The 14,599-nt window shown below is 34.3% G+C and overlaps 2 protein-coding genes across 2 annotated transcripts; both read left to right on the plus strand.

Moving 5' to 3' along the window:
• The first annotated feature begins 4,131 nt into the window (after positions 1-4,131).
• Positions 4,132-6,565, plus strand: LOC106434362 (cytochrome P450 708A2-like). Its single transcript, XM_013875204.3, has 8 exons — positions 4,132-4,383; positions 4,548-4,697; positions 4,825-5,073; positions 5,201-5,290; positions 5,375-5,453; positions 6,064-6,167; positions 6,256-6,383; positions 6,463-6,565. The coding sequence occupies exons 1-8, from the start codon at positions 4,132-4,134 to the stop codon at positions 6,563-6,565; spliced, it is 1,155 nt and encodes a 384-aa protein (XP_013730658.1).
• Positions 6,566-10,588: 4,023 nt separating this feature from the next.
• Positions 10,589-13,572, plus strand: LOC106434364 (cytochrome P450 708A2-like). Its single transcript, XM_013875208.3, has 7 exons — positions 10,589-10,812; positions 10,971-11,286; positions 11,387-11,536; positions 11,619-11,960; positions 12,205-12,387; positions 12,471-12,598; positions 12,688-13,572. Exons 1-7 carry the CDS (start codon positions 10,604-10,606, stop codon positions 12,800-12,802), a joined length of 1,443 nt encoding a protein of 480 aa, XP_013730662.1. The 5' UTR covers positions 10,589-10,603; the 3' UTR covers positions 12,803-13,572.
• Positions 13,573-14,599: the final 1,027 nt, after the last annotated feature.

The following is a 14,599-nucleotide window of genomic DNA, read 5'->3' on the forward strand; positions in this document are numbered from 1 at the left end:
TCTGTGGTTTCACCGTATCTAAAGAAGAGAATCTCCAGGTTACTAACATCTTTCTTCCTTTTCACCTTTTTGGCAATTAGATACGCATCTTAAATTAACTGCGACTCTTTTCCTTATATATATATATATATATATATCGCGTTATGGTTTTATATATTGTTCTATAAGCACTCTTGTTTTGAATTTCAGTTTAAAGTTGTTACCAAAAATATATAGTTAAATGAAGAATGTTTCTTAGAAAACAACGATAGAAACTTTACGAAACATTTAAGTAGCTTTCTAAGTGTGCGAAAAAAATTCAAACAACATTTGTTTCTAAAAAATATGGAGAATTAGTTGGTGATATAACTATACTTTCAGTAGTTATCTGATCGAAATGTGATTTAACTTTCAAATAATGGTTACGCCATTAATACTAAAGTTCATTAACTATCCTATTTTATTAGACAGTTGCACATGCATGAAATTTTATTCAGTTTAAAATGTTTAATATTATCGTCAGTGGAGAAATTTAATCACATACTCAAATATCATTTCAGCGTGAGCCTTAGTAATTTAGAAGTTCAATAACCATCTTGTTTTACTATGTTTTCAATTGACATGTAGCATGATCTTAACTAGATAAAACAGTTGGGAAATAAGTACGAGTAGAATTTTCTTATAGTAAATCGAATAAGGTGGTTATGATATCCATCTACAGACATAACAATTTCAATAAAACACAGTATACCGTTGTTTTCTCCTTCTTTTGTGTTTGTTTGTTTATAGTTCATCGAATCAGGTGGATTTTGTGTTTATTTATAAAGTTCAAAGTTTAAATCAAAATAGCCCTACCAAATAAATGCAGCAATGATTGCTTGCTGTCGACTGTCGTTTCGTCAGGTCAAATCTTGAAAAGGATACGCAGTTTATTACCCATACAAAAAACGGAAAGGGTGGCTAAGTCCGTCACCAACTCCCCTCTATTTTCAACTCTAAAATAGAGTTTACATTTAAAATACTCCAATTGTACTATACTTTTTACTCTATAATAGAACAAAAACTAAATTTACTCCAAATATAGAGTAACTTATTTATTTTTTGTTTATCACTCTATTTTTTACTATAAAATAGAGTACCATTGGAACAAACTCCAACTCTATTTTAGAAAAAAAAATAGAGTAAACCACTCGAGGTCTAATGAATGTCGAAATTACAAAAAAATAAAAAAACTAAAGTTGTGGTTGATATAGTACAACAACCTTTAGGGTTCGAATGGTAAAAGCAATTCAAGCAGGACAGATCAAGCAGATCATGCAGATCAAGCAGGACAAGTGCAGATCAAGCAGGACAAGTGCAGATCAAGCGGATCATGCAGGAGAGAACCATATAAAATAATTTATTGTAACTTATGAATGACAAAATCAGTTCAAAACTATAGATCATATATTAAAACAATAAAAATGACACTTAGATATCTAAACAAATATCTTAGATGTTATAGGATCGACCGAAATGCTTGTAAATAAAATAAAATAAAAATATTGTATTCATAAAAGTAGATAAATATATTTTTAAAGTTATGTGTTGTAACAAAGTTATTTATTGACAAACAAAAAAAAAGTAGATCAACACTACCAAAAGTTGGCGGATGAGATCTGCATGCAGATCTCCTGCTTTTTCCACAAAAAGACAAAAAATATTGAACTGCATGCAGATCTCCCGCTTGAACTGCTTTTACAAACAGAAAATGGTGAATGGTGAATGCAGTACGGGAGAACTGCATGTGCAGGAGAACTGCACTTGTCCTACTCCTCCATTCGAACACTTAAAGTAAATTTGAGAGCACTGGGGGTTAGGGTCTGCTGAATAAGAGTTCCTCGGATCAAAATTGTGTGAATAAATTAGGATATTTATCTCTAGCTATATATATTTTGAAAATTATGACAAACCTATCAATACTATAAAACCAGTCCCGGCCCAGCAAAGCAGGGAAAAAAAATTTTGCCATGTAAATTCATAAGCCGATTTTTGAATTCAGGTCCTAAAACATAGTGCAGTCATCTCTAGCCACTGTACTATACTCCCTCCGTTTCACTATGTAAATAGTTTAGACTAAAAATACTAATATTAAGAAAGTTGATACTTTAAGAAAAATAATATTTAATTAATTAGTTCAACCAATTATAAAAAAATTGATATTATTTGATTGGTTACACTATATCCAATAAATGTAAAAGTTATCTAGATATTTGGAAACTACTTACATTTTGAAATAAAAAAATTTTCCTTAAACTACTTACAATAAGAAACGGAGGGAGTAGATGATATTTACAAATTGGTGCCCCTCAAACAGCTCATAAATTTTTGAGCCTAAAGCCCTAGCTTGTTGGACTTTAGGTCAGAGTTACACGGATCTCTATAAAGCACTTTATTATTCTTTCTGTTTCAAAATATTTGAAGTTTTGGATGTGTGCACAAGAATTAAAGTATACAATTTCCTAAAGAGTAACATTAAAAATATAAACCAAAATTAATTTGGTCAATCCTTAAAAATAAGTATAAAAAATCATTGGTCACACAGTTTTCAATAAAGATAAGATTAATATAAAATATCAAAACATCATCTATTTTGAAACATCAAAAACTCTCCAAAACATCATCTATTTCGAAGCGGAAAGAGTATATTCTAAGAATCTTTAATGAAAGTTCTCTAAAATATTTGTGTGTTTAAACTGGTAGTACATGCAAGTCATACATGAAAACTTACATCTCCTAAAACTCTTTTTTATGTTAATATATTTTGGTGGTTTTTAAGTATTTATTATAAGATTAAAGTATTTTTCCTCATTAGCAATATTTAATAGTACAACCTGAACAAATAACATAATAGTTTCTACAGGATAATGCAGAGATTCAGCATAAACCCAATTAATAGGATTCTAATTTTATTTTATTTTTGATATTCCTCTTATGTTTAAATGTTTTATTTTCTGTTTTAAATCGAATCAGGTATAATGCTTTTTACAATAGAGTGTGGCGTGTGATAGTACCAGAGAGAGTCAGAGTCTTCTTATGGTTGGTTTCTCACCAGGTTATCATGACAAACATGGAGAGGAAGCGTAGACATTTGAGTGACAATGGGATGTGTCAGTTATGTAAGAGCGGCGATGAGACAATCCTTCATACCCTTCGCGATTGTCCGGCATCAATGGGACTTTGGAGAAGGCTGGTAGATCCGAGCAAACAACAGAGATTCTTTGATCAATCACTCTTACAATGGCTTTATGAAAATTTAACAAGTGCTCAGTCAGCTAATGGGGAGCGGTGGCCTACAATGTTCGCATTGACAGTGTGGTGGTGTTGGAAATGGAGGTGTGGATATGTTTTTGGAGAAACCGGGAAAAGTCGGGATAGAGTTCAATTTGTTAAGGACAAGACGCAGGAGGTGATTCTAGCGAACAATAAACTGAGGTTACATTCAGCTGTTGGCTTACGTGAGGAGCGACATATCAAATGGCGAAGACCTTCAAATGGATGGTGCAAGTTAAATACTGATGGAGCTTCCAGAGGAAATCCGGGACTAGCTACAGCTGGTGGAGTTATGCGCAATGAGAATGGGGAGTGGAAAGGAGGATTCGCGGTTAATATAGGTATCTGCTCAGCTACATTAGCAGAACTGTGGGGTGTCTATTACGGCTTCGCTATAGCATAGGAAAATGGGATACGGATGCTAGAGGTGGAGGTTGATTCTGCAACTGTGGTGGGGTTTCTTAAAACAGGGATTCATGATGCTCATCCCCTGTCATTCCTAGTACGCTTGTGCTATGGCTTTATTTCGAGAGACTGGTTAGTCAAAATTTCGCATATGTATAGGGAAGCTAATTGTCTAGCAGATGAATTAGCCAACTATGCGTATTCTTTATCTTTTGGTGTTCATTATTTTGAGTTGGTTCCGGAGCATGTTGCTTCCATCCTGTTGGATGATGTTTATGGGATTGCTAGGTCCCGACAAGTTTATTTGTAATAGGTTTGGATTTGAATAAATGATAGGGAACCTTTGTCCCCTGTCGCCTACCAAAAAAAAAAAAAGTGTTTCGGACAAGTCTATTTGGGGCCAAAGTTATAATCTCAACTGATCATGAAGTGAATATGGAGATGGCAAAGTCAAGTACCCAGTTAGGCGCCACTGAGAGCTTACGGCGGCTCTTTGGGGAAAACAGCGACTTCCTCCAGAGGAAGGAGATTGATAAATATGTCCGAAACCTTACTTCTAGATTTGTCGGCCCAGAGAACTTAAAAACCAATTTGATTCAAGACATGTATGTTTTGTCTCGCAACTACTTCGAAATGGATGACAAAGCAATAAGCAGTTCTTTTGACATCAAAGAAGCAGCAACCAAGGTCACTTAGTGGTTATATATATGTTCAAATCTTAAACACCAATTTAAGATCATTGATCACACTAGGTTAATGTTACGTATAAAATAACCATTGATATGTGTTTATATCATAATTAACTGATTCTAAACTATCTATGTTTGTCCTGATCATTATATAACTTGAAGATGGTGGTAGACCTAATCGTGAAGAAAGTGATTGGTGAAATGGAATATGAGGCTATCAGAGAACTAGGACTTTGTTGGACTGCTTTCCGAACAAATTGGTTTAGTTTCTCTTACAGTGTTCCTGGAACGACTGTTTATCGATTCGTGAAGGTGAATATGGCTTCATCTCATCATCTTATTGTTTCATATTAATACATGAGAAAAAAGCAAGCCACGTGCTACTTCATTTCATCTTCTTTCCGTGAATATATATTCATTAAAATATGATTTTGAATAGGCTCGGAGTAAGGTGACAAAGCTGCTAAAGAGCGTGATTCAGAAGAAGAATGCGTCAAAGGAAGGACTGGGAGATTTCCTGGACATTTTATTCGATGAGATGAAGAAAGATGGTGCGGCTTTGGACATTGATAGAGCCGTCAATTTGATATTCACCTTTTTCATACTCTCTCAAGAGACCACTCACGGAATTTTAGCAGCAACTGTGAAGCTCGTTGCCGACCACCCGGATGTCATGGAAGAACTAAAGGTTTTTATCTAAAATTTATAAAATATCTATAAAAACAAAGAAATAACTTACAAATACTTCTTCTTTGATCTCATGTACGTAATATACATGTTTATAATATACATGTTTATCATCCAAACCATTGCAGAGAGAGCACGATGCCGTGATTGAAAACCAGGGTGATAATCAGGCAGGCCTAACATGGGAGGAATACACGTCTATGACTTTCACTCACATGGTGAGTGTAACAGGTCGCAGACATTGCATAATACATACAAACGTTACTAGCAAGTAAAGAAAATGGACTACTGTGTGTTTTCAGGTTATCAAAGAGACGCTTCGGTTTACTAGTGCACAACCTACGGTACATAGAATACCCACTGAAGACGCTCGAGTTGGAGGTTGGTTAATCATTTTATGTTGCATAATAATTTGCTACTCATCACATCTAACGATACCATATAAGCATAAACATGAACACATTTTATGTTTCTTTTCAGTCAGGAGTTTCCGTTTGTTCGCTTTAAGAAATTATTCAGGACTTTATATTTCTTTATATTTTTTTCTTAGATTACTTTCATTTTTGGAGGTTTAACAGCTTGGTCAATGGTTATCAATTTATACGAATAAGTTCTATCTTTGGGTGAATTTAATGCTTTTCAGACTCTATTCGTTCTTTTTTTTGTGACTAGGAGGAGGTTTTGAACCTCTAAGCCTTTAAACAATAAAAAAAAAAGAGCCTCTAAGCCTATACATTTTTAGACCGTACGTACATTCTCTAGATCGAGGTCTATATCATATTATATATATATATATATATATATATATATATATATATATATATATATATATATCTTCCCTTTACAGAACATCATCCCTTAACTAATGAGATTTTATTTTTTTCGTTCTATCAATTAACAAAGAAGTGCTTTTGGTTTGCTTTGGTGCCTGATTGTTAACTCTAACACATACAAAGTTGTCTCATGATTTAGTGAACACCGAATTGCGCAGGTTATACAGTACCAGCTGGATGGTTTTTTTTTGGTATTCCTTTAGTTCATTTCGATGAAGAAAAGTATGAGGATCCACTCAAATTTAATCCATGGAGATGGAAGGTAATAGGCGCACACACACATGGCATAAGCCGCATAACGAAAAACATGGTTTAAAGTATAAAATTTGTTTTGCTGGTAATAATTGCAGGGGAAAGATTTACACGGTACATTGTCCAAGGATTACATTCCGTTTGGAGCTGGAGCCACACTTTGCGTAGGGTCTGAGTTTGCGAAGTGTATAATCGCTGTGTTTCTCCATCATTTGTCTAGATTCAGGTTATCTAATTTATTAGTTGCTATACTTTTCATAAGATTTTTATATCTGATTTTTTTTTTATATATACTTTTGGGTCAGGTGGTCCTTGGACCCGAAAACTAGAGTGCTTCGAAGGTATATGCTTATGTTTCCGGCTGGTTGCAAAGTCGAGATTGCAAAGGAGCTAAGTGATCAGAGTTGATTTTCTCCTCATATATGTTTGTTTTTCTTCTCATATCTGTTACAAGAAGCAGGATGCCATATACCAATTGACGCTTCCTGTATAATAATTTGGCATTGTTTGTATGATTATTTAATGTTCGTTACTTATGAACCTTTAGCAATTTACTGTCAAAAATTCGGCCACAGTTTGTAGGGAATTGACTACAAAGGAGTTAAAAAGGCGAAATAGATACCATCATTTTTGTTACGAATTTTGTCGTGGCATTTGGTTTGAAATTTTCTTTTGCAAATGATGTGGAACTAGACCCAGTCACAATATAGTGACAATTTGGAAAAATTTGTTTCTTTTTTACCTAAGGTCCATATTATGAACTCGTTGAGAAATAAAAAAGCTCTCGAATGATCGATGTCGAGTTGTCGACGATTGGAAGGTTTGGTGGTGAAGGCTAGTTTCTTCTTCGCTTTGGAGCCCTGAAGATGAATCATATATAGTTTAAAGACAAGTAGTTATATAGAGATAAGGACGTACCTTGGAGATAAAGATAACTACTTATATTATGATTGTCTGTAGTCCTTATCATGTTTAGGAAATCATCTTTGTATATAAACGACATCTCGTACTTGAATAAGACACGGTTTACATTCTATTTTATGGTATCAGAGCTAAGATACGATCCTTGATCTTTCTTTGCTTCCGCTTCCTTATTTACAAAATACTACTACATAGAAATCAATTTGATCATCCTTCATGCCTTCATCATCGAGTTCCTCTACTTCTTCTACTATGGAGAGTTCTGCATCAGACTCTCAGTACGTTCTACACCACTCCGACAATTCAGGTGCCCTAATTACACCAGTTCTTCTCAAAGGAGATAATTACTCTGAGTGGGCTACCGAGCTTTGGAACTCTCTCCAAGCAAAACAAAAGATCGGGTTTATCGATGGCTCAATCATTAAGCCGACGTCTAACCCTGATCTTGCTCGCTGGACATCTATAAATTCAATGATAGTTGGCTGGATCCGTACGTCAATCAATCCCCAAGTTCGATCAACTGTATCTCACGTTGCAGATGCTTCGAAACTTTGGGAGTCTCTCAAGCAACGCTTCTCAGTCAAGAATGTCGTCCGCAAGCACCTCCTTGAGGATGAAATCACTAACGGCAAACAGAATGGTCAATCTGTTCTTGACTACTACAGCCGTCTTTCCAAGCTATGGGAAGAAATTCAGAACTTCAAGCCTTCCGTGTCTTGTATGTGTGCTGCTGCTGCAGGTCTTGAAAAAGAACGCGAAGATGCTAAAGTGCATAAGTTTCTTTTTGGTCTCGATGAAGTGAGATTCAATGCTATACGATCTCAAATCATAGATGAAGACCCTCTTCATGATCTAAACATCGTGTATTCCAGAATTATTAGAGCTGAACAGAACATCAACAACATGCGAGCCATATTAGATTCGGGTTTAATTATGGGCTTCCAACTTAAAACCAATTGGTGATTAGTAGATTGGCCCTAACCTTCTATATATTACTTAATGTCTCTTAGAATTCCAGATGTGAGATATATATCCCTAATAAGTTATTTCTTTGGTGGTGAAGGCTAGTTTCTAGACCTGCATAGAAAACTCAAGACAAGTAGTTATTTCTTTTTTTTTGCTAAAGACAAGTAGTTATTTCTATAAAAATATTATGTAGATGCACTTGTTTTTAGTATATAGCTTCATTGATTATATAAAATTTAAATACTTTCTTTTCATTTTATTACTTACTAATGTTTAGATTTGTGGAAAATTTAGTTTTGTAGTTTTTCTAAACAACACATTAATTATTAAGTTATCTATCTAATCACAATTTAACTAATAAAAATAAATTATAGAATATAAAAGTATTATATAACATACAAAATTAATAAATTTTACGTTGAAATCCTAAAATAACATCCAATTTGAAATAAATAGTTTTTTCTAAATCGTTATTTATTGAAAATTTGAGAAAGTAACGTTTCAAACTACAATCACGTTCTTTCGCATGCATCCGCATCTGTATCCACATTCACTGTATTTATACCAGTTTTTGGTAAATGAACTCTTCTTTAATTATGGATAGATTTTGCCCCCAAAAATAAATAATACTAGTATATATGTACACCCGTACTCTTCCTTACTTCCTTCCATAAATTCTTGTTGCGTGGACTTCATAAATAACTTTGTGAAAATTTGTCTTACACGTGACCGGTTTTCTTTTAATTTTTTTGTTTGTAGTTGTTAAACTTTTTTTTTTCCAAAAAAGGGCATTCCTGTAGTTGTTAAACTTCACTCCTAACAGTGGACAATTCTAGATCCTGATTGTTTACCACTTTACCTGATTTTTAATTTTAATTTTTAGCTTTTGTTTTTTTTTAGATTTTAGCTTTTAGTTTAAAATTTTAGATTTTTGTTTTCTGTAGCTTTCTAGTTTTTAGAAAAACTTGAATGGTAATTTAATATTTAGCTTTTGAGCATATTTAAGCTATTTAAAATAAAAGTTAATGAAAATATTTATTAATAATAAAATAATATTTACTAGGAGTAAAAATTACCACATTAAATAACATCTATTTATTTTCCTTAAATTAATTTTTTTAAATATATCTTAAATCCCACTAAATGCATTTTCATATCAAAGTCCTTCTATCTATTTCATGTAAATCAAATATTATAAAATATCAATAGTTAGGTTTTAATTTACTATTGATTTTACATATATAAAATAGTGCACAATTAATATTTATTTTTTGTTTAAACAAATAAAATAATTCATATATTTTAAAATTTTAAAACTATCTTTTTCAAATATTAAAATAATAATTAATAGGTAAATTTTTTAATAAAAAAAGTTTTCAGTGTATAAATGGTTATAACTAACAAATTGAATTAATTTTTCGTAATGTTTATTGTACATTTTTAAATATTATGAAATAAACTTATCTTAAAAAACCTCTAAATTTTCATTTGTGAAGAAATTATTATTTATGAGATTTTATTCATGTGTTTTATAAAACAGTAGATGTAATTATTATATATAAATAAATAATTTATTTTCCAACAAAATGAATCTGGTAGTAATATCAGGGAAAAATCAATGAAACAAGATTTTGGTTTTATGTATAAAATAGTGAAAAGGTTACAATCCAATTTTCCTTAAAAAAATAGAGAATCTATTTTACTTAAATCTGGATAGAATAAAAATCGATTTTAGAAAAGCAAAAATCATTTCAAAAACTAGAAACAATCAACACCCTAGTTTTTGTCTTTTACAAGTATTACTTACAATTCTAGTTTCAATTAAGCTATTTGTATTACTTTTGTTTCCATTTTAAAATTCAAGCCCAGCTGTTCTTTTTTTTCTTAAAAACAGCCACCATCTTAATGAAATGTATTATAGTATGGATAGTAGCAGACCTAAATAAATTAATTATGTTCATAATATAAAGATTTAAAGTACATACATATATATATTTGTTTATATATTTACATATAATATAATGCTACTTTAGTTAATGGTGAAATTTATATGAATTAGTTGGGGATATTGAAGTTTGAAAATAAATTTACTGGGTCAAAGAATGATTTTAACTAATTGTTAATATCAGCTCCCCTTGCGTAACCAGAGAGCAGTTATTTAAAAAGAGAGTGGTAAGCTCATACAAAGCCTAAACCGTAAAACCAACTCCAAAATAGTTGAATGAAAAAAATAAATTAACATGGACTGAGATTCTTTCCCCCCTTATAGTGGTGAACCTATTTCATTGGATGTTACAGTGGAGAAATCCAGTACCAGAGAGCAAGCAGTGAGTCTCCGCTTTTATTTCAACTCCCAAACAACTAATATTAATTAATTACCTCTTTTCCATACAATAACAGCTGTCTTTCCTTGCATACACAGTTACCATCTTCATTTGTGAAGGTGTATGTATACAGAGAGGACTATTATAAAGAGAGCTCCTCCCTAAGATAAGTTTGCCACCCGAAACCCTAAAACGGAACATATCAAAAGTAGTTGAAAAGGAGAAATAATTTAATATGGTAGAGGTTTATGAATTCTGGACTATTATAGTTACACTCGTAGTGGTAAAGCTATGTCATTGGATCTATAAGTGGAGGAATCCAACAAGTAATGGAAAACTTCCTCCAGGATCTATGGGTTTCCCAATCATCGGAGAGACGTTGGAGTTCATGAAGCCTCATGACGCTTTTCAGTTGGCAACATTCTTGACGAAGAAAATCCTCAGGTTATTTAACTTATGTAACCCAGTTGATTTCACTTGCATGCATTTGTCATGTATATTTGTATTATTGTAGCAATAAACATACTGCCTTTCTCTTCATTACTCCTAGCTTACAAAGCGTTTTTCCTTCTTCTTTTTTTTTCTTACAAATAAAATACTAGATATGGACCGGTGTTTCGAACAAGCTTATTTGGAGCCAGAGTTATTATCTCAACTGATATTGGATTGAACATGGAGATAGCAAAGACTAATCATGCTCCTGGTGCGCCTAAGAGCTTAGCACGTTTTTTTGGGGAAAACAACTTGTTTGTAAAGAGTAAGGAGTCCCATAAACATGTTCGGAACTTGACATCCCAGTTCCTAGGTTCACAAGGTTTGAGATTGAGGATGATACAAGACATTGATTCCTTGGCTCGCACACACATGGAGTTAGGAGCTAAGAATGGTGGTCTTGATATCAAGGAAACATCAAGCAAGGTAAAAAGAACTCATCCATTTGGAGCTGTATGTAAAATAAAATCAACTAGATTAGTTAAGATTAATCATCACATGTAATAAATATCTTCAATTATTATAGATCTTAATTGAATGTCTTGCGAAGAAAGTTATGGGTGATATGGAACCCCATGCAGCAAAAGAACTAACACAATGTTGGAGAGGTTTTCCTAGAGGGTGGTTTCGGTTCTCATGGAGCATTCCTGGGAATGGTGTCTATAGAATGTTGAAGGCATGTGTTTTCTTGGTTCATATAATCTTTATAGCTCTATAAATGGAAAATGAATCGAGGGCGATGTTGTTTTATATAACAGGCAAGAAACCAGATGATGAATTTACTAAAAGAGACTGTGTTGAAGAAGAGAGCATCAGGAGAGGAGCTTGGGGAGTTCTTCAAGATCATATTTGGGGAAACAGAAGGAGGATCGGAAAAGATGAGCATAGAGAATGCGATCGAGTACATATTTACTTTCTTTGTGATTGCTAACGAGACAACGCCAGGAGTCCTTGCAGCTACTGTAAAGCTCATAAACGACAACCCTAAAGTCAAGCAGGAGTTGCAAAGAGAGCACAAGCGAATTTTTCAGGATAAGACCGAGAAGGACGAGGCCGACCTAACATGGGAAGACTACAAATCAATGACTTTCACCCAGATGGTGAGTATGTGCTAAAATCAAACATCACAACTTTACACGGATAGAAAAAATCACATAAGTATATATATATATATAGTGGTTTATACACATATCATTCAATGAATATTTACAGACTCAATCCATCAAAATGCATATTATTACAAATCATACATATGTCAGTTCATTCAACGCCAATAGTTTAGTTGAAATCCTATGAATTTTGACATAAATAACAGTCCATAGAAACATGATATTTTTGTGTCAGGTGATAAATGAGTCTCTAAGGATCACAAGCACGGTGCCTACAATGCTTAGAATAGTTGAACACGAAACACATGTTGGTGATTACACAATTCCAGCGGGATGGATTTTCATGGGCTTTCCTAGTGTCCATTTTAATCCAGAAAAATATGAAGACCCTTTAGCATTTAATCCATGGCGTTGGGAGGTGATTTTTATTTATTCTTCATCCATTACTTCCTTACCCCCAAATTAAATTCTACTTATCCGATTTATAAACTAAAATTTCAGGGAAAAGACTTAAGTGTGATTCTCTCCAGGACTTACATGCCCTTTGGCGCTGGTTCTAGACTATGTTTAGGAGCTGAGTTTGCTAAGATGCAGATGGCCATTTTTATCCATCATTTGTGTAGATACACGTTCGTTTTTTTATCACCTAATGACTCATGTTTCAATTTTTACTGTAGTAAAAGTTTTTACTATCTGACATATTATATATGGTTTGAAGGTGGTCAATGAAGACAGAGACTAAAGTACTTCGGAGGTTTATACTTATGTTTCCACGTGGATCTGATGTTCAAATCTCTGAAGACACCGAAGTGGATAATTCTTCTGTCTACTAGGTGGTTATATCTCATTTGAGGTCGTTGGTTTGAAGCCCAAAATATAGGAGTGGTACAAATATATATACCAGTGTTTGTAATAGGTATCCGTTATTATGTTGTGTGTTTTTGTATGTTTCTATTGAATTGAATAAGAAGGTAGGCAATAAGGGTTTTGTAAACAATTATGAATATATGCTTTCATCATTAGAGGATGTGGATTTAGGATTTAGTAAGGTTTTTACTTATTTTGATTAGGAACTTAAATTTTAAATTAAAACATTATATGATCTATTCGCTTTTGTATTTAAATGTTGTATTTGGAGGAAAATGTTTAAATATTGTTATTTTGAATATTTTTCATCTGGATGCTGCATATGGCTAAAACATCAAATGCATTAAAATTCTTAATATTCAAGACTGGTGAAGGAAATGATGGAGAGACTCAACTCAATATTCAAGAGGAGATTTTTATTCTTGATGCAGATGATCCAATCCAATAGAATCTATAAGCAAAACAATGAATGGGGATGGTAGCAAAAGTTTTATTGCGGGTAAATGAAACTTGTTACAACTCTGTTGTATCCTATTTCAGGATCTACCATGAGGTCCATCATGACAACCTGATATCATAACACTTGACAGGTTTTGAGTTTTGTATAATTAGGTCATGGGCGATGGACTCATTGTTCTTGCAGTGGACGAACTTGAAGCAGTGAAAAAATTTGCAAGCAACAGATTGTTGTACTTCTTAAGTGTTTGCTTTACTGATAATTTGCCGAGAAAATATTTATTTCCATTATAGAAAATGAAGATTGAGAAAAGGCTGAATAGGTTGTTTTTCATCCAAGTAAATTCAACATCTGTGAAGAAAATTTTGCATATCGAGTGAAAAGAGAGCGAGTAAGAGTTGAAGTCCGCCATGGCGTCCGGTGGCGCGTCCGAGCGCGTACCGGCGCCGATGGCCCTCTTCTTTGTTGTTCCGTCCAAGTCTTCGAGAGTGTAGTCCGATCTGACGATTCCCTCCGACATGCGCGCGGATCTGGGTTAGGGTTTTGCTTCCGGAAGTCTTCGGTTCTCTGCAACTCTTCTTCCTCTGGATTCGCGGCGAGGAGAGAAGACAGTCAGATCGTCATTTCAGCGGTTTTTGTTCCGGGTTGTAGAGGCTTACACAGCTCTTACATCGCCGATAAAGTTCACGGGTTGTGGAGGCTTCTTTAGCTCTGTGGCGCCGTTCAAGTTCCCGGAGCGTGGAGGCTAATACAGCTCCAGTGCTGTCGGCTTTCGCTGGCTCTTGGTATCCTAGGTTCGATTTAGGGTTTTATTTTTGTTTGTGTGTTGTCGGGGTTTGTTCTGATGGAGGAGCTCTCGTCGGAGGACGATTGATGCTCTCTGGTGGCTTGTGCGGTTCAAGTGGTTGTCTGCTTTCTTTAATCGGACGAGATCTCGATGGGATCGATGCATCTCTCCGGATTTAAGATTTAGCGTTGAAGAAAGGTGATGGTTTTTGACGGAGGCTCTGTTGTCTTCTGAGCTCCGTCGTTACGAGTTTTGCGGCGAGGCGGACCCGGCGATGTATCCAAGCGGTGACGGTCGAGTTGAGACGGAAGCGATACGTGTCGCTCTGACGGCTCTGATCTCTACACGTATCCGGTCTCCTCGACGAGTGTACCGGCCGAAGTCGTCGGGTTTTCTCCTGGTTCGGGTTTGGGTCGCAGGCCCATTATTTGTTCTTGGTTGGCCTGTAGGCTTTTATTGTTCACTTTCGGATTAGTAGTTTTTGGGCTTCGGCCTTGTATTTGGGCTTCGCCCTTCTTC

This window comes from Brassica napus, chromosome C7 (genome assembly GCF_020379485.1).
Source record: "Brassica napus cultivar Da-Ae chromosome C7, Da-Ae, whole genome shotgun sequence".
NCBI classification, from domain to species: Eukaryota; Viridiplantae; Streptophyta; class Magnoliopsida; order Brassicales; family Brassicaceae; genus Brassica; species Brassica napus.